At 38.1% G+C, this 17,694-nt stretch overlaps 1 protein-coding gene across 4 annotated transcripts in view; it reads left to right on the forward strand.

The window, feature by feature from the left end:
• Nucleotides 1-17,694, forward strand: part of SLC38A9 (solute carrier family 38 member 9) — a 47,107-nt gene that overhangs the window by 9,946 nt on the left and 19,467 nt on the right. For all 4 annotated transcript variants that reach the window (XM_057389681.1, XM_057389682.1, XM_057389683.1 and 1 more), the window contains exons 3-11: nucleotides 5,127-5,259; nucleotides 5,859-5,980; nucleotides 6,125-6,188; nucleotides 6,300-6,393; nucleotides 7,365-7,535; nucleotides 9,952-10,011; nucleotides 12,075-12,272; nucleotides 14,124-14,231; nucleotides 16,289-16,395. In XM_057389681.1, coding sequence (XP_057245664.1) covers nucleotides 5,127-5,259; nucleotides 5,859-5,980; nucleotides 6,125-6,188; nucleotides 6,300-6,393; nucleotides 7,365-7,535; nucleotides 9,952-10,011; nucleotides 12,075-12,272; nucleotides 14,124-14,231; nucleotides 16,289-16,395 — 1,057 coding nt within the window. The remainder of the gene's footprint in view (nucleotides 1-5,126; nucleotides 5,260-5,858; nucleotides 5,981-6,124; nucleotides 6,189-6,299; nucleotides 6,394-7,364; nucleotides 7,536-9,951; nucleotides 10,012-12,074; nucleotides 12,273-14,123; nucleotides 14,232-16,288; nucleotides 16,396-17,694) is intronic.

Below are 17,694 nucleotides of genomic sequence, written 5' to 3' on the forward strand. Positions count from 1 at the left end.
TTCCTAATATTGCTGTTTCTTAACTGGAAAGAATTGTAACCATAATAAAGAACCTTCAAACCTTCATTTTTCTTGATAAGTGACAAATGAAATAGCTTTTGCCTTTGACACAGAAGAGGGAACAGTGGTTGAAATGTGGTGCAATAAATCTTGTGATTCCTAATTTGTTTAAATGTGCAAGCAATGACATTATCCTTTGAAAAGTTATTTTAGTTCTGCATCTAGCATTTTAAGAAACTTGTGTGATCATATTGTAATCACTAAAACGGTGATATCAATGCAGAAAAGAATTATGTAACTGTCTTGCCAGGAGAATGAAGATCTTACAGAATAATTGTAAGCACRCTGTTTACAATGCTTCAGTAAATTCAGGCAGCTTAGAAAGTAAAAAACAAGTCTCTCGTGGACTTGTTTGATATAGGTTTATTTAAGAGAAGCATGCTGATAGCTGTAATGGCATGAGCATTTACATGAGCACCTTAATCACGAGCATCTCCTTTAATTTTCTTTGCTTGCAAAAAATTGCTGTGGAAGTAAGAAGTTTGGACAGAAGTACTCTTCTTTATTTTTCTGGACCAGTTCTAGATCCTGAATTGGAAGAGACAGACAAGGATCCTCAAATCCAACTCTTGGCCCTGCTTAGGACAATCCCAAGAATCAGATCATGTAGCTGGGACTGTTGTCTAAATGCTTCTTGAGCTCTGACAGGCTTGGTACCATGGCCAGTTCCCTGGGGAGCCTGTTCCAGTGCCTGGGGTTCCTATCCAGAGAGGCAGTTGCCAATTATGAAATAGCAGCCTATGAATATRGTAATCTTATTTCTTTTTCCGCTTATCATAATTTCTAATATACTGAATCAGTTTTATTCCTTAGTTTTGTCCTGTGTCATATACAGCATTAGGATAATAATCTGGTAACCGAGTAAGATAGTAGAGCTCTAGGAATTTACTGGCTTTATTTCAGTGTAACAATCCTATCCCATCCCTAAGAAGTAAATGATGGATGTGGAATGTCTACAAAATCTGTGCATTAAGCTGAAGTGGCTCCTTGTGGTCTCTTTGGAGTAAAGAAATTGCAAAACCTCGTGTATAGAAGTTTTCTTCATGTTTCTTTAAAAATGAAAAGCTTGTCTAATGTCAAGCATTAATACAGTCATGTAGAGCCAAAACACATGGTGGTACAAAAAAATTCTCTTATACTGTATCAGTTCAATACTTGCCATGTTTTTGATCAGACTTGAGAACCAGTTGTTTGATGTTTAAAAACACTTCAGCAAACGTACTTGAAAAGCTGTATTATTTGGTTTAAAACTTCTTGAGATAAGTGTTAGTCTTACTCCTTCATTGCTCTGCAAAATGTAGAACAGTGCTGAAAATATCCGGAAGATAAATGCAGCACCCTTATGCAAAATTTTATGTAGTTGGCCAGTGTTCCTATTAAGATATTCCCTCTAGTCCTCCAAATCCAACACTTGAACTTTGCCTATCACTTTATTTCCGAACAACCTTAATCATGAGCATCTCCTTTAATTTTCTTTGCTTGCAAAGAATTGCTATGGAAGTAGGAAGTTTGGACAGAAGTACTCTTCTTTATTTTCCTGGACCAGTTCTATAGAATTGTTATTAATTGTCTCTTTGTGTGAGTAAGAAAAGATGAGTGTRGCTGCAGGTTTTCTGGGTGTGGTTTCTGAAATATACCTGCAGGGTGTAATGTATGGAAGATGTGGACCTCCTGCATGAGATCCTTCAAGTTATCCATACTCATGGTGCTATGAAAAACAGCTCTGTTTTACTGGTGTTTGTCCTGGTAAAAGAGCATTGTTTGTCAGGCTGGCTGATGAAACAGTAACTGTGTCTTTTAGTGTGGATGAAAATCAAGGCACATTATAGTTTATCTTGGTGCATGGCATGGTGTCTGCACTGTTTCACATCATAGTCACACYTTTCAGTCATGTAATCTCTCCCCTTTTCCCAGATCACATTGTCCAACACTCTTTATAATCGTTTTGCCAYGTGAGAGATATGATATAGTTGCCTGTATAAATCAGATTTTTTAATAGAAATATGTTGTAGCTGCTCATCTCATATTTGCATGTACAGAGTGCTTGCCTGCTAGACATAAGGTCCCTAAATAGATTTTTTCAAAATACATCCCAGATTATGTCCTACCTGCTTTGGGCTTCAAAAATCTCAGTCTTTGAGAATACTCTGAGYCTCTGAGAGAGCTTTTCAGACTCGCGCTTGAGTATGGCCTGTAGCCAGTCTTTGATCTGGGTATTGCTGGGAGCCATACCTTGACCCTGATCCTAAGCAGAGTGCTGCCCTCTCCTAATGCAGATCAGGAAGCAAGTTCRCCTCTCAGCCTGCTTGCGCAGCTTCCCAAGACAGACTGACGTTTTCAAAGAGATCTGCAAGAAACATGAAAGTGATGGTGGTCTGTTTTAGCAGTCACTTGCTCAGCAGGGCTAGTGGTGCAGTGGTACTCTGGAAGAAGTAAAACTAACTGCTGCTTTCATTTCCAGCAGATGCACAGTAGCAGGGATCAAGAGGGAAAGTAGCCCAAGTACCAGCAGCAATAAATGTATGCACTCTTCTAGTTAGGAAGCAGAAGGAGTATGTATATAGAATTTCTTCAGGATCGTTTAATTTTAATTTCTTTTCCTCGCCCACGGATTGTTTTATGCTGAACCATAAATTGCATGTTTAATCCAGACTCTGTTCATAATACTGAAGAAAATTAAATGTCTTTTTTTAAACGTTTTCTCGCAGATAGATTTTTGCTACAAAAATCTTTATATGTATTTTCTTTATATGGGTCATTGACTAACAACACTGCTTTCCCCATAAAACAGGATATTGTATTAATGTTTCCATTATTTTAATTTTAAAACCATCTATAGCTTTCACCTGAATTGCTTAAACAAAAAACCTCACTGTCTTACACTTTGTAAGAATTTTCTTTGACATCCATGTAGACTTTTTCTCAGTGTAACATTTTCTTTCCACAGCTGCAGTGCAAGTTTATGGGGATGCACTAATAATATTAAATGGATAAGGTCTTCACACTATGCAGTTGCTGTATAATTAACAAAACACATAAGTGTTCTAAATATAGTGTGTGTCAGCAATCCAAAAAAAGAAAAATCCAGCAGAGAGCTGACTGAGGGTGGTATTTAAACAAATTACTTTCTCTGTTTTCGTTACTACAGTCTTTACTTTACAGGTCTTCTAATGAACTCCTTTCTAGCTGTGTTCAGTGATTGGCTCAGCCTAATAAATTTTAAGCTAAAACAAGGGAAGTTCTTTGGAACTGACAGTCCATGAATATTTTTGWACATTGCCTATATGTGGCAGTAGTTAGTCCCATGTGTCTGTGTTTTGAGTAGTAAAGCTATTGCTTAAAATATTTTCCTGTTAAATTGAGATACCTCTCGAAACTATTTATAGGAACACCACAGAATACACCACACAAAACAGGTATTTCCCTCATCATGTCATAATCATAGAAAGAAGAGTCAATAGAGAATATTTTAAACATTTAGAAGTGTTCATTTTCATTTCAGTAAATTGAAAACAACTTAGCGAATCTAAGGCCTTTTTTTCCATGATGAAAGCATATGTAAGAATTAATTAAGATGAAGGAAAGAATGAATTTGTGGGCATGGAAGTTTGTGTCCTCTATTTTCCACTGTTGTGAGTCAGGTTTTCTTAGTTTCGTAGATACTCGCACCTACTGTCCCTGAGTACACAGGAACAGGATCCTACCTTCATCTCATCCAAAGATAGAGCAGGGAGCTTCAGAACTGCATTCCTTATCTACTTTACAGATAAAAAGGTGGTGTAATTGTACAGATGCTTAATGATTAATTGGGTAAGAGAATGGGAACTTTTTAATGGATGGTATTGAGAGCTTGGGCAGGAGTGGTTGGCCAAGTTCCTTTGTAGTCTGAAACAGAAATGGGTATTAAAACCCCATTCAATTCAAATAAATTTTGCTCATGTATCAGAATAAATGGCATGGCTTTATTGCTGACCTAGTTTCTGTTCTTAGTATGTGGGAACTCTGCTGGTATCTACTTCTATGGGTTTCTAAATGATTTAAACATCAGCCTGAAAGAGGATAATCAGAAAGCTGTTGAGGTAGTTTTAAAATTTAAAGGCACTGCTGAAAGGGAAAAAAMCCCCACTATGTTAACACTTAGAGGTCACGAATGTCTTCTGTCCTGTTTGAGAAATTAGCCTCTCAGTATTAGGAGTTAATGTTGTTTTTGAGCAAGAGCATAATATATGCTTATATGGAAGTAAATTGTACTTGAGTTAGAAAAAAAAMCTCATCAATATCTTGATTTGGACACATTTGTCTGGTAGTGCCCATTGCATGAACCTGGATTTATGTTGTGTTGTAACTTTAGGGGCAGCTTTCACTATACTTGCTCTGTTACCTCCATGTGTGTAGAGAAAACAAGGGATGTGTGGTGTGCCTACTTTCTCTTTTGACATCCATGACCATGCCTGCAGTCTTAACTCTGTGTGGAAGAGGGAAGGAGGACAAAGTCCATTCCCCGTTGCCTTGGCTTAAGGATAGTATGAACACATAGACTTAGTTGGGCTTGGTTCCTTCCACCCTAAACACAATTCCATAAATGTTTTCAGCTAGGTTCGTAATTCCTAATTTTTTCATAGGTGGTCCTCACTGCTGCCACTTGTTTGTCTTTCTCTGCTTTCTGCTTCTGCATTCTCATGCTTTCTGTTTCTCCTGCTGTTTCTCATCACTTGTTCTGGCAATACTGGTTTTGAGCACTAATAAGCTTGCCCAAGCTTATTAACATGTATTTCTGGTGTGATTCATTGTTGAAAACTAACAGCTGGATATTAGGTCTGAATTTTGATGTTAGGTTGCTCTGCAGAACCTGGGCTGGAGGCCATTTTTATATGGATGATATAAAATAGTGTTTCTTTCATGAATAGTAGCTTCTCTTGTGGCATCGATTGATTGATATTTTTGCATTTGATTTGTGTCAGTGAATAACAAAACCATCCTGAGTGTTGCTGAACTGTTCTCTGAGTTCCATGTTAGATCTTGTATTCTGTCATTTTAAGGGGTTTCCTTTTTTTCCTCTCCTTTAGACCATTTCATGTGGAGCCCACGAACATAGTCAGTGTGAATGATGACACGCAAAGAGTCACTGATGAAGCTTCAGCAATGAATAAGCGGATTCATTACTATAGCAGGCTCACATCCCCTGCAGACAGGGCACTGGTAAGCCAAAGACAGGGCCTCATTAACTGGGCGGCTTCTGGTATGTTTTGGGTCTTACCTGGCTTTGTATAAGCAAGCAGCAGAAATAAACTTTGGGGGAGGATTGCTTTGCAGCTTGCTTTGAATTAAGTATCTAGTAGCTGAGTGTCTTGGAAAGCTTTTGTTTTATCACAAGCTGTGATTTACTTCTTGTGCAATGCATTCACCATTAAAAGAAAACATACAAACAGCATGAATTTTGTAATAGTCATCCAGGCTGCCCAGATGTATGATGTAATTGCTCCCTTCTATAAGATTCAAGCAGTGGTCAGCTACAGTGATTGAGCTATTGAGCTACCATGATCTGTTCATAGTGTGTTTACAGACATTCTGCAGAAGAAGAACACATTTTTCTGCGATGTAGCTAAAAATTCTATCAATTGTTTGTTGGGACATTTTCCTCTGGGAAGAGAATTAGCATAGTACAATCATTTTTTCTTTTTTTTTAAATGCAATTTCTTGGAAACATTTAGTGATTTACAATAGTTGACTTGCTGTATTTGGCTCAATTAGTTGCTTTAATGTTACTAATAAGTCTTGKTTTTTTTTCCATTTGTTAGATTGCTCCTGATCATGTACTCCCAGCTCCTGAAGAAATCTATGTGTACAGTCCATTGGGAACTGCTTTTAAAGTTGACAGTTGCACAGATGGCTATGGTAAAAACTCCAGTCTAGTGACAATGTATGTTAAACACCTTGCCATATATTAGCCACACAATGCATTATTATTCAATGTGCTGTATTGTATGCATAAGTATTGCTAACTAAGAAGACAATATGAAGCAACAGTGGTTCTGAAAATATTCACTGTATTTTTTCTTCCTAGATTTATGATATGGAATACTATGATGGGTACATCCATATTATGTATCCCATGGGGAATAAAACAGGTAAACTATGAAAAGTGTATGCATATGAAAATAATTTTGGCAACATGGCTTACTTTTCAGTTTTTTGTAGTATATTCATTAAAAAAAAACTGTATTTCTCCCTCTTAACAGGCAGGCTTTACTTCTGGAATTATTCTCGTCTTGCTGATGGGCATTTTGACTCTTTATTGCTGTTACAGAGTTGTGAAATCWCGGCAAATGATACGTAAGAAATCCAAAGCTTCATTATGCACATATATCCATTAAGTGTGAAATACCAGTATGTATTAGGTTGTGTTTTATGTGTCTCCTCTATATGTTAGACATGACCTGGAAATAAAAGCTGTTCCTTTGAATATCTCTCCATTTTTGTAGTCTGTGTCTAAGTTCTGTATCTGAATTACTATCTTCCCATATTAGATATTCTTTCAGTTGCTTGGGACTTTTGTACAAACTCTTAGCGAGCAGATTTTCACACGTTCACTTAGTAAATTTCTGGGGACTTGGGGAGTTAGAGGCATCTTTTCTGCATAAGCACTGTCCAGTTCTCATCAATTTGTACAGTGGAGCAGTGTGGGCTGCAGCTGTATCCCCTTGTGTTGTGTGCCTGTCTTACACTAATACTTGTATATATTCTGTGTTGAAAGCAAGTTAGGGGCAGTCAGTGGCTGAAGTAGTCACTGATAAGAGGCTCTAATTAGAATGTATTTTTATTGATCAAAACTTATCTTGCTGCTCTCGTTTGGTTGGTGCTTTTGTGCATAAGCTAACATCTCATTTGCTTAAATAAAGGACATTAAGACCTGCAGTTTGTGACAGCTCATTTCTAGGCATTGTTGAAGAGTAGTTCATGGCCTACTTTGGCCCAAGGTCTGGCCTACTTTGCCATAACTGTTGCAAAAGGCTTTAGCTGAAAATGCATGGCAGCATTTTTGCCATGTCTTATTTCAGTGCTTCTGAAAGTAGTCAAAAGTAGTAGTATGGCCACAATGGAAGTCTCTACYTTAGGGTTCCTCAGTCATCTTCTCTACTTTATGAGTGCTGTATTTTAAAGTAACAGCAATCTTCTTAGTCCTTGAAAGCACTGGGAATGTGTGTCAGAATATTCCAAAGAAAGACCACGGTTTGTCATGAATAATCTACTGACTKCAATATAACATTTTGTTTAGATATGTTTCTATTTTCTGTATCTTTCAGCTTTAATAGATACCTCAAACTGGGAATTTCCAGATGTTTGCAAGTATTACTTTGGATCCTTTGGTCAATGGTCAAGCCTCTTATTTTCAATGGTATCACTTGTTGGAGCCATGGTTGTTTATTGGGTACTTATGTCCAACTGTCTGTTCAACACAGGGAAATTTATATATAGTAAGTATACATTTTTTGGTTAACTTTACAGCAATTCTRTGGAAAGGTCAAGACTGCTTTATACTGAAAAAGAGCTGTTCCTTTTATTTAATCTGGATTTTCCTGCTACATTTAAGGAAAAATCAATTGAGAAAAAGTAACAGTGTGTATGTGTGGTGTTATGRGCAAAGTCCTGTGTATTTTCAAAGCCACTTTTTCCATTTCTCTCTCAAAATGTGGTTTTCTTGATGTAGCTTGAGCAACCTAAATCCTCTTGAACAGCAGCTAGACTATTGAAATTATTGAGAATAATGAAGAAAAAGTGTGTAGTTTCAGTATAGATTTCAACAAACATAAATTATTTCTATGTAGGAAGTTTTTGAAATTGTCCATGAGGAGAAAATKAACTATATATCACAGTAAGAATGATTCTTAGTGTGGCATTGCTACAAAAGAAAACATGTTGGTTATTCATACCCTTCTACGTGCATAGGCACCCAGACATTTGTGTATATAATCAATGTAGAGTCGTGGGAATGAATGATGGAATTGAAAGCTTTGAAAACTTTCAAAGTGACTCATAGCTTTGATTAGGTTGAGTAAGATTTAAGAGATTCTGCTTTGAAGGCAGTTAACAAATCTCTGAGACAAATAACAGCATAGACAGTTAAACCTCTTGAACAGTGTTTAGTTAGAATTCCCACCATCCCTGAAGGACATGCTTTCTTATATTGGTTAATGACCGATGTATATTATAGCTGACCTAATTTATACATTTTTACAGCCATTTCATTTTAGACTTTGGGGTTTTTTTAATCAGATTGACACTTTAATCCTAAATTATTCTAAATTAACTAATACCATTTCTAATAAGGTAAATTCAAAATGGTGGAAAGTGTTTCTTTTCTAGGAAAAACCTGCTTTTCCATGGGACTGGCGTGTTGTTTTATCAYCTGTATTTGTTTGGACTTCTTATATAAGCTGCTTTGAAATAACTATCACTGGACTCTTGTCCTAACCTTCGTACTTAATTACTAGGCAATAGGATGTAGGTTTGACACAAGAGCATCTTCCAGCYGTATGTTTCTAAGTATTCTAAGCAGACTACTGTATTTGATTCTAATGCATTCAAATGACTTTAACATATGCACATACCATTTAGGTGGGAACAAATAGATTTTCTGAGGGAGGATGATCTGGAAATCTGTAGTACACGAAGAATGCAAGAATTGTTAGCTGAATACAATGTCATTTCTTTAACGTGGTCTTTTGTTCTGATCCTGTTTTATGGAAGAAAAGGATCCACMGATGTCATTGCTAGTCCTAAACCTTTTTTTAAATACAGAAGAAACAGAAGTTGACATCATGACAGATTTGGAAGTGGTTTAAATCTGTAAGAGCTATKAATTTTTATGGCTTCACACTAGATACTTTTTTTAAATTAGGAACATGAAACAGTGATGAAGTGAGGAGGTGATCAGTGATTTTARTTAAATCTGATTGTTGTATGCACTGAACTAGTAGAAGTAAGTATGAGAAACTTATTTGTAATTCAGGGTATCATAAGTTAAAATGAAGAAAGAAGAAATAGTTTTCTTTCCAAAAGACTTTTTTCCTTCTTTATGAGAAACAAGCTGCTTTTAATTGCATTTTAAAAATCTGAGGCCAGCTAACCCAGTTCCTTTTCTGTGGGCATAACACACCCACATGCAGCAGTAGGAAAATTTAACCAGTGACACACTAATTCGGTTTCCAAGCTGATGGAGCATTTTTTTGTGTTTTATATACATAAATATAATGAAATTACTATCCAACACCCTCATAAAGGTGAAATTGCAGAAGCTTGGAAATAATTGGTGTGATAYAGCAATAAAGTAGCGCAGGAGTATACCAGAAATAAAATACTTCCAGATATGCCTGTAGATAGTGAGGCTTAAACCTTTTTCCAGATTTTCCTGTGGAAACATGGAAAAAGCATCCCACAGAGCCTCTTCTGAAAAGGATAGAAAATGAGTAGGGGAAGGTTTTTCTGTATAATACCATCTGGACTATGGGTTTGCATGCCCTTTTTTCTGTCCCAAAAGAAGATGGATTTAAGATGCATCTCCTCACTGACCTACTGTTCAGCATTACCACCTGAGGGGTTGGGAGAAGTGGAGATGTGCTTGTAGAACAGGAATCTTGGGAGTGGGGAGTCTTGGGAACTTTATAAATGGACAGGGCTCCTAGGAGGGAAGTAATACAGTGTGGAACTATTTTAAAGCATTTCTACAATAGTTTGAAAATATCCACTTAGGTCTGGGGTGAGTACAAGCTGTTTTATTTTGCCTTTAATGTCATTTTTCAAAATATTTTCTTTTTTGATTTAAATTAAGTCAACAGATGAAAGCTTAATAGTAGGTTTGGGATATTGATGATGAGATTTTCTTCTTTTCAGATTTTGTTCATGACATTAATGTAACAGATATTGTTCCTGGCACCAATGGAAGTAACAAAGGTAAGAAGTGTTCTATTTCCTGTTTTGGGTTGGGGATTTAAAGGCAAAATCATCATGTTTCCATGCCTAACTACCTACCAGTTATAAAGTATATCTCATAAATTGTAGCTATGTGTTTCTTAAAAAAACTGTAATTTTCTGTCTGGGGTTTGTACTTCCACAAATAACCACATGCTGGGAGATCTTATTAATTGGGGAAGAAAAGAAGTAAGTGAAGAAAGTGGAGGTGGGAGTAAGTATTAAAAAGCTGATTACAAGCTTGTGTATGCCCAGATATGTCCTCCGTAAAAGCCTGAATGTTAACTTCTTAACAATGGTTGCACAATGAGGAGTTGCCTTAAGGAATTTTAACTTTCACACCCTAAATTTGAGGCGCCTTAGTTCTGTTTACTGTTTAAAATCTTGGCTGGGGCAGCTTTGCCACTCATCAGTTCTACAGCAAGATTATTTAAAAAAAAAAAATTTAGGTACGAACAGCTTTAATGTGCTGAGCGCAAAAAACACCCAAATGTCAAGCTACTTGAACCTCTGCCTGTGCTTTTTGGAGAGTCTGACTAAGGGAGGAGGCTGCAGTCAAGTATGAACATAGGTCTGTTGAGAGTTCTTAAGCAGGCAGARTAATGCAGAATGAAGACAGGAGCAAGGCAGGCATTGTCAATCCCTGAATCCTTCTGCCTTTTATAGTGACTAAGTATGTTCAGCTTCCTCAGGGTGGGAAGCAGAAAGGCTCATAAGGAGTGGGGCAACATGTCAGTACAGCTGCGCAGCTGTGTGTAACATTAGCTGCAGCTGTGTTTCTGAAGAACAGATGTTGGAGTCAGGCAAAGGGGTTGAAAAATAGTTCTGAAAACCAGTTGATTTTCATTTGAGCTGGTGTTGAATCTTACTGCTCTAACAGTCCTTACCATCAAGGCGCCAATTTGTGCCCTCTCCTGCTTCTGCTGTTCTCTCCCATTCCTGTGCAGCAGGGGGTATAACTTGAAGGCAAAGTAGACAATATTCTACACTATCCTCCACCAACTAGAAGATTTAAAGCAGCTGCTACAGAAAATTAAGGGCAGCCAGATGTTCAAGTGACTCTTTACAGGACATTCAGGGCTACCAAGGAGATCAGTAAGAAAAAGAGCATTTTTTGAGATTTGTGAAACAATCTTTTAAGCGAAAAGTTTGTTAGAACACTTCTTACACCTTTGACTTTGCAACCCGTGTATGATAATGGCTATTGAGTACTGTGGGATGCCAAGATTTAAAATAAGACATTATGAGAGCAATAAGACAGATTWCTATTTCAACACAGAGCTTCATAGGCATGTGTTAGAACACTCACATGCACATGTGTTTCTCACGGGGTCTTTTTGATTGGTTTTGTTCCAGTCACTTGGTCAGGTGTTGTCATTGATCACTTATAAGAGAAGTGTGACGTTCCCTCTGAGCAGTGTTACTGGAGCGCATCCTAAATTTCTTGTGATTGGCAGTGATGTACYTGCTCCTGTTGTGGCACAAAGATGACAAGAGTGTGTTTGGGTTCAATGTGTAAGTTTTCAACCTGCCATTTGTTACAGTAGCTTTCTTTCCATGCTTTGTTTGTAAAGCAATTTACAGTAATTCAGRCTCTTCTGTATGCATTTGCATCTTGGTTGATATCCTACTGAAGTATTCAGGGACAGATTAGGATGCTAAATATGCAGCCAGATGCAGGGCACTATTAATATGATTGATTCCCGCAGGTACATGTAGGCGTTGTACAGACCTCATTATAGGGATGTGACCTTGAAGAATGGTCCTGTGTCACAACTTGGGCTTCAGATAATTTATCTTCTTTGCTGTGCTCAGTTGGAAGAACTGTGGCACTGTCAGAGCACAAGGTGCTTAGCAGTGGAATTTTAGCAATGAGTTCATAATTAAAAAAACAAATAGAAGTTAGGAACTGAGATGTTGAACATTGCATTTGAGCAATCCTCAGTAGGTAAAACACACCAGAAATTGTGGGATCTTGGCTGTGAATACTCTGTGCAAGTAAAACCCTTTTCACCTGAGGATATTTTTCTTTTTCTTTCTTCCAGTCATTTGTCCAAGTGCTGCTAGCGGTGACCCACCACAGAACAGGAGTGTGATATTCTCTTCTGGCAACAGAACAGGTTTTGAACTCTTTGAGGAATGGTGGGACAAATCACAAACAGTACCATTTTACCTGATAGTAGTTCTTCTACCCCTGCTGAATCTGAAGTCTCCGTCCTTCTTTGCAAAGTTTAATGTTCTGGGTAGGTAACAAAATACAAATACTATTAAAGCATTAGYTCATTGTGACTGAAGTGTATAGAAGACAGTGAAAGCTACTCCAGTGAGTAGAACCATAAAATCTTTTAGGTTGGAAAAATCCTGTAAGGTCATTGCATCCAACTGTTAACCCAGCACTGTCAAGTCCACCACTAGCCATGTCCATAAATGCTTCATCTACATGGTCTTTAAAATATGTCTAGGAATGGTGGTTTAACTGTTTCTCTGGACAGCCTTTTACAATGCTTGATGATGCATTCTATGAGAAAGTTTTCCTAATCTAAACCTCCCCTGGCACAGCTTGATGGCATACCCTCWCATCATGTTGCTGTTTGCTTGGGAGAAGAGACCAACCYCTAACCCTGGCCCCAGCCTCCTCTCAGGCAGTTTAGAGAGTGGTGAGRTCRCCCTGAGCCTCCTTTTCTCCAGGCTGARCACCCCCAGCTCCCTCAGCTGCTCCTCACAGGACTTGTGCTCCAGACCCTTMACTAGCTAGTTTCATTTCCTTTCCCCAGATATTTTCTAGCYTCTCAATATCCTTCTTTTCTTGAGGGGCCCAAAACTGACAGTATGCATGTCACAGGGGCAGCCTCAGCAGTGCCCAGGACAGGGGGACAATCCCTGCCCTGCTCCTGCTGGCCACACCATTGCTGATCCAGGCCAGGATGCCATTGGCCTTCTTGGYCACCTGGGCACACCCTGGCTCATGTTCAGCTGCTGTCACCAGCACCCCCAGGTTCTTTTCCATTCAGCAGCTTTCCAGTCACTTTTCCAGTATTTTGCTGGCAGCCCATATTGTGCCTCAAAGTGGATTGTTGGTTGGTTTAGTAACCCCACAGGCTTTCTATGCAGCTTTGTTTGAATCTTACCGTTAACAGGGAGTTAATTTTTCTTCCTTTGGCTTGCTTGATAATTGTGTGAAACAAAATCCATTACATCTACAGCAAATTTCCCCAGGTGGTKGTATACACACTACTGCACAGCATTTGATATATACTACCTTGGTATAGTCAGGTATACCCTTCCCCCTCTGGTAAACATTTCAAACCATCATTTACTTCCAAAGATTAGTTGCAGTAGCCTTAAGTATTGTTGCTCAGTTTTCTTCAGTTTAGGTGGCTACTATTCTGCCCTTGTCTGTTTCAAATGGCCCGAGCCAAGACCATACAGCTTTCATCCCACAGGTACACACAGCAAGACATTTATACCCATCTGTGATCTTATTTGTTGTCCTTTGGCTGTGCAAAGTTCTGCTGGATGCCTCTGAACCAGTGAGATGGAATATAAATCCGTTACTATAATAAAGGTTATCCAAAGTTACAATTAACACAAGGTTTTAATCAGTAGCATTGAAATGTCATCATCAACTTCTAGCTCCTGGTGTAAAGTTCACAAGTGCAGTAATTTCAYATTTCATTGATCTTTTTGATTCAAAAAGACAATGATTAGATGAACAATGTAGTAGCTGGAGTACTGTGATCAACATTGTCTCASCTTTGAGATTGAAATCCTGACACCAGAAGCTGGAACTGGTTTGTTAGTGCCTGAGACCTTCTTGTTTACCCARTAGCTGGGATTGCAGGGTACTTCCACCACTGTCACCAGCACCTGGAAAATACTAAACTTGCTGAAAGTTTACATTGTGTGCATGTGCATTATTTTTTCTCTTTGACCTGTAAGAGAAGCAAAGAAAAAGTTTAGACCTAGCCTGTCTCTAGGAATAAATATCAACATCACTGTTTAGACTACTAGTAACTAGTTGGATGGAGCAGAAATAAATCCCTGCATAAATACTACAACATCATGGTATTTCTTTGGCTCTCATTTTTTTCCAGGTACAGTTTCAGTTGTCTACTTAGTTTTTCTGGTTACAGTAAAGGCTGCTCGTCTGGGAATACACATAGAATTCAACTGGTTTACAGAGAACGAATTTTTTGTACCAGGTAAGATAGTTAAAATGCAGTAATGAAGCATATGTTTGTTGAATTTAAGATTTTTTTTCTCATTCACTTTTTAACACCTCTGAGACATAATTAAAGTGAGGAAAGACTGCCTGCTGTTGCATGGAGAGGAAGGATCCCTCATGACAAAGTGACAAGAAATCCCTTTCCCAGCAATATTCCTTAGCTAAGAGATGGTATCAACTGTGGGGAAGAGGAGAGTGCCTACYAGAGGAATATCCAACGTATATCTTGTGACAGAGAGCTTGCCACAGTCCTGTTTCACCTATATTATTTTAAGTTCTGGTTGCACCAGTTTCAGATCTTACCTGTTTCAGTAGCAATTGAAAATGACAAGCTGTAGACAGACTGACTGTTAAAGGTAYTTTAAGTTCCCCGCACGCTGTCTTGGTTAAATGAAATACCTCATTCACCATCATTTTCAAGTACCGTTTTCCTGCTCTTCCCAGTCTACCTTTAAGTTTTGGGCCATAATTTAGCTCCTCTTTCAAACACCCATTATCTTTACAGTATGTTTTTATTTTCTTGAAAGTTGTTTGGTGGCTGTATGTTCTTTCCAAATTACTGTTACAAATTACTCTGTGAGATGGCATTGTCATAAACAAGTGGCATTTGGTATTGCTTGAACACATAGCCTGAAGAGATCAGTTTCTTGTTTTAAGAATCCTGGAATGAGAACCAGGGCTAGGTCTTAGCTGTTTTTTTCCCATCCTTTACAATAGTCAAAATTGTATGACCAGTTAGCTCCAGGGAGCTGTGTCCGTACTATTGAATAGTATCATTTCTTCTGTTATTAGAAACAAATGAGAAGAATGAGTTATAGTGACACATGTGCCACAGGTCACTGAGAAGTACCCAGTAATGTGGTTATTTTGGCAAAATCTCCTCGTACTGCTAGGAGATAGACAAAGTATGTAGCTAATGCATACAAATACATCTATGACAGATTCTGAAACTGTCAGTTTGCTTTTTATTATTGAGTTTAAAATCGTGGGTGAAAGAGAAGCCTAAAAGTCACTAGCACTCTCAGTCCTTTCCATAGTGCATCATGCTAGTTAGATATTGAAAATGCAGTGAACCCAGCTCCGGGGAAGGCATATTCTTTCAGCTTAGATAAGCCTTCTGTTAGTTGCCTGGGGTGTAATTACCTTCCTAACTTCATGGCACCTTGTAGCAGTCTGTTTTAAATATGTTTGCATGGAGCTCCCTGTGGTTTGTTCTGTAAGGGTTTGTGAACCTTGGATAAGTGACGTGCTATACTGCTGGATGCTCTCCAGAAGCTGAGCTGTTTTAGGGGTCTCTAATTGCTCTCAACACTCTAAAGAGTAAGTATTTCTTAGGTAATACCAACTTAAATGGTGCTTTAATGATATTGTGCATTGGTGAATTCCTAGACCATTTGCAGCACTTCCAGAACCACCATCTTGTGAACATCTTTTGAGTATTAAAAGAAGAGCAATGCTATTCCCATGGAGAATAAAAAGAATTTTTTTTCATACATGCTGTGAAGCATGACAAGAAGTTGCTCTGCCTTTCTTCATGTCCTAGCTTGTAAGCAGAACCTCTTAAATATCTGCAGATGTAATTTTTCTTCTGACAGCACAAGTGACTTCTTAATAAATAAAAGTGCTTACAGGGCAAATGATTCCTTGCCTCCATTTCCTTCTTCCAGAACCAGTGTGTATACAGCCTCGCTGCTGTCAATTCTGACTTTGCAAATGACTTCCAGTTAAACTGTTGAGAATCAGAAAACTAGTATATGTGAGTCTTAAATTAACCTAGTACTCACTGATGGTTGGAATATCTCAGAGAAGCCTTGCTGGAGCAGTGTGTTCTGCACTAATTACTGTCTCCATGCATTTGGTACTTCCTGATTAAATATCTGCATTGGCTATGGTCAAAGATGACATAGATTGTCCCATTTCAAGGTGGAGGTTTGTGAATTTGCCAGTACTCTTTAGAGCACTGTATGTCATCTGCATTTTGGTATTGCTTGCTTCAAAGAAGTAACTTACAAACACWTTTTTTTCTTCCTTTAGAGTTTAGAATTTTGTTTCCTCAGCTCACGGGGGTTCTAACACTTGCCTTCTTCATCCACAATTGTGTCATCACACTTCTTCAGAATAACAGGAATCAAGAAAACAATGTAAGTAACTTCACAAGACTGTGCTCATTTGTATCTGGATTGCCAGACAGCAGTCATTATTTTCCTGTGATTTGATAAGAAAAAGGTTACGCATTGCTTTCCCAGCTGTCGAGTAGTAACAGATACATTACAAATTTATTCACATAAAACCCCTGAGGAATGTCCCAGACTTACTTTTGGTCAAGCTGGTATTAAATGCCCAAATTGCACACAAGAGGCAATGTTGTAAGACTCAAAGAAAACTGACTGATTTTGGAATGAAAAATGGTGSAGAATGTTTGGTACAGGACTGATTTTAGCAGAGTCCTGAAAAGTAGTTTTGGGGTCTAGGTAATACCTTTCCTCAGAGTTGCTTTTGTAGTTTTGTGTCACAATCCAAGTCAAGATACATAGAGAAACTTGTTATAATTTAGGAAATCCTCGAAGCTGGAGTCTGGACTAACAGGCTTTGTGATACGCAGTCTTTGGACTGGTGCTTTGCCCTTGAAAAAGTTAAGCACTGCTCCTCCAGATGGAAATGTATTCTTTGTTAATATCTTCCCATTATAAAATACAAAATGGGGTAAATACAATACACAGASTCTGAGAGTGAACTTTTACTTATTTTATTTTTTCCTTGTACTTCCAAGGATTCTTGTCCAGCTTTGTTAAAATCTTAGCTGTAAAGGTACCTGCAATTACGTGCAAAGATTTTAAAATATTTGCTGTAGGAAAAACCGGTACAAAATCATAGAATTCCAGAATGTTTGAGGTTGTAAGGAACCTCTGGGTGTCATCTTGTCTTCCTACTCAGTCAGGGCCACTGAGAGCCAGATGCCTGTACAACACATCAGATAAAATACATGTGATTTGGTTATTTGAAGGTGTAGTGCAGATTATGTACCAATGCAAGACCTCTTTTATGCTTTAGTAGTCTGCATAGTTACTTCCCTATTCCTGTCAAGACTAATCCTAATTAGTCTAATTAGATTAGACTAATCTTGATTCCTAATCAAGACTAGCTTGTGAATAACCATACCTATAAAGGAGCTGGGAATTCTGCAGGAAGTTTCTAGGGTTTTATAAGTTTCTCTGAAAATAGTTTAACAACTGGAGGTCTGGACAAAGAAAGCTAAGTAAGCTTTTTCTAGATTTGCTGAAGAAAATCTTATGATGTGGAGAAGAGCATGATATCCCTTTAGCTRTAGCTTTCAAATTCTGAAGGCTAGATCTCCAGCAATCGATTCTATATGCAGAGCAGGCCTAATACCATCATTCCCTCTTCAAGGTTTTCCTGTAGATTTTCTCCCTCCATTTACA

The sequence above is a fragment of the Malurus melanocephalus genome, unplaced genomic scaffold (assembly GCF_030028575.1).
Source record: "Malurus melanocephalus ecotype Western Australia unplaced genomic scaffold, MMel_1.1 scaffold_18, whole genome shotgun sequence".
Classification (NCBI taxonomy): domain Eukaryota; kingdom Metazoa; phylum Chordata; class Aves; order Passeriformes; family Maluridae; genus Malurus; species Malurus melanocephalus.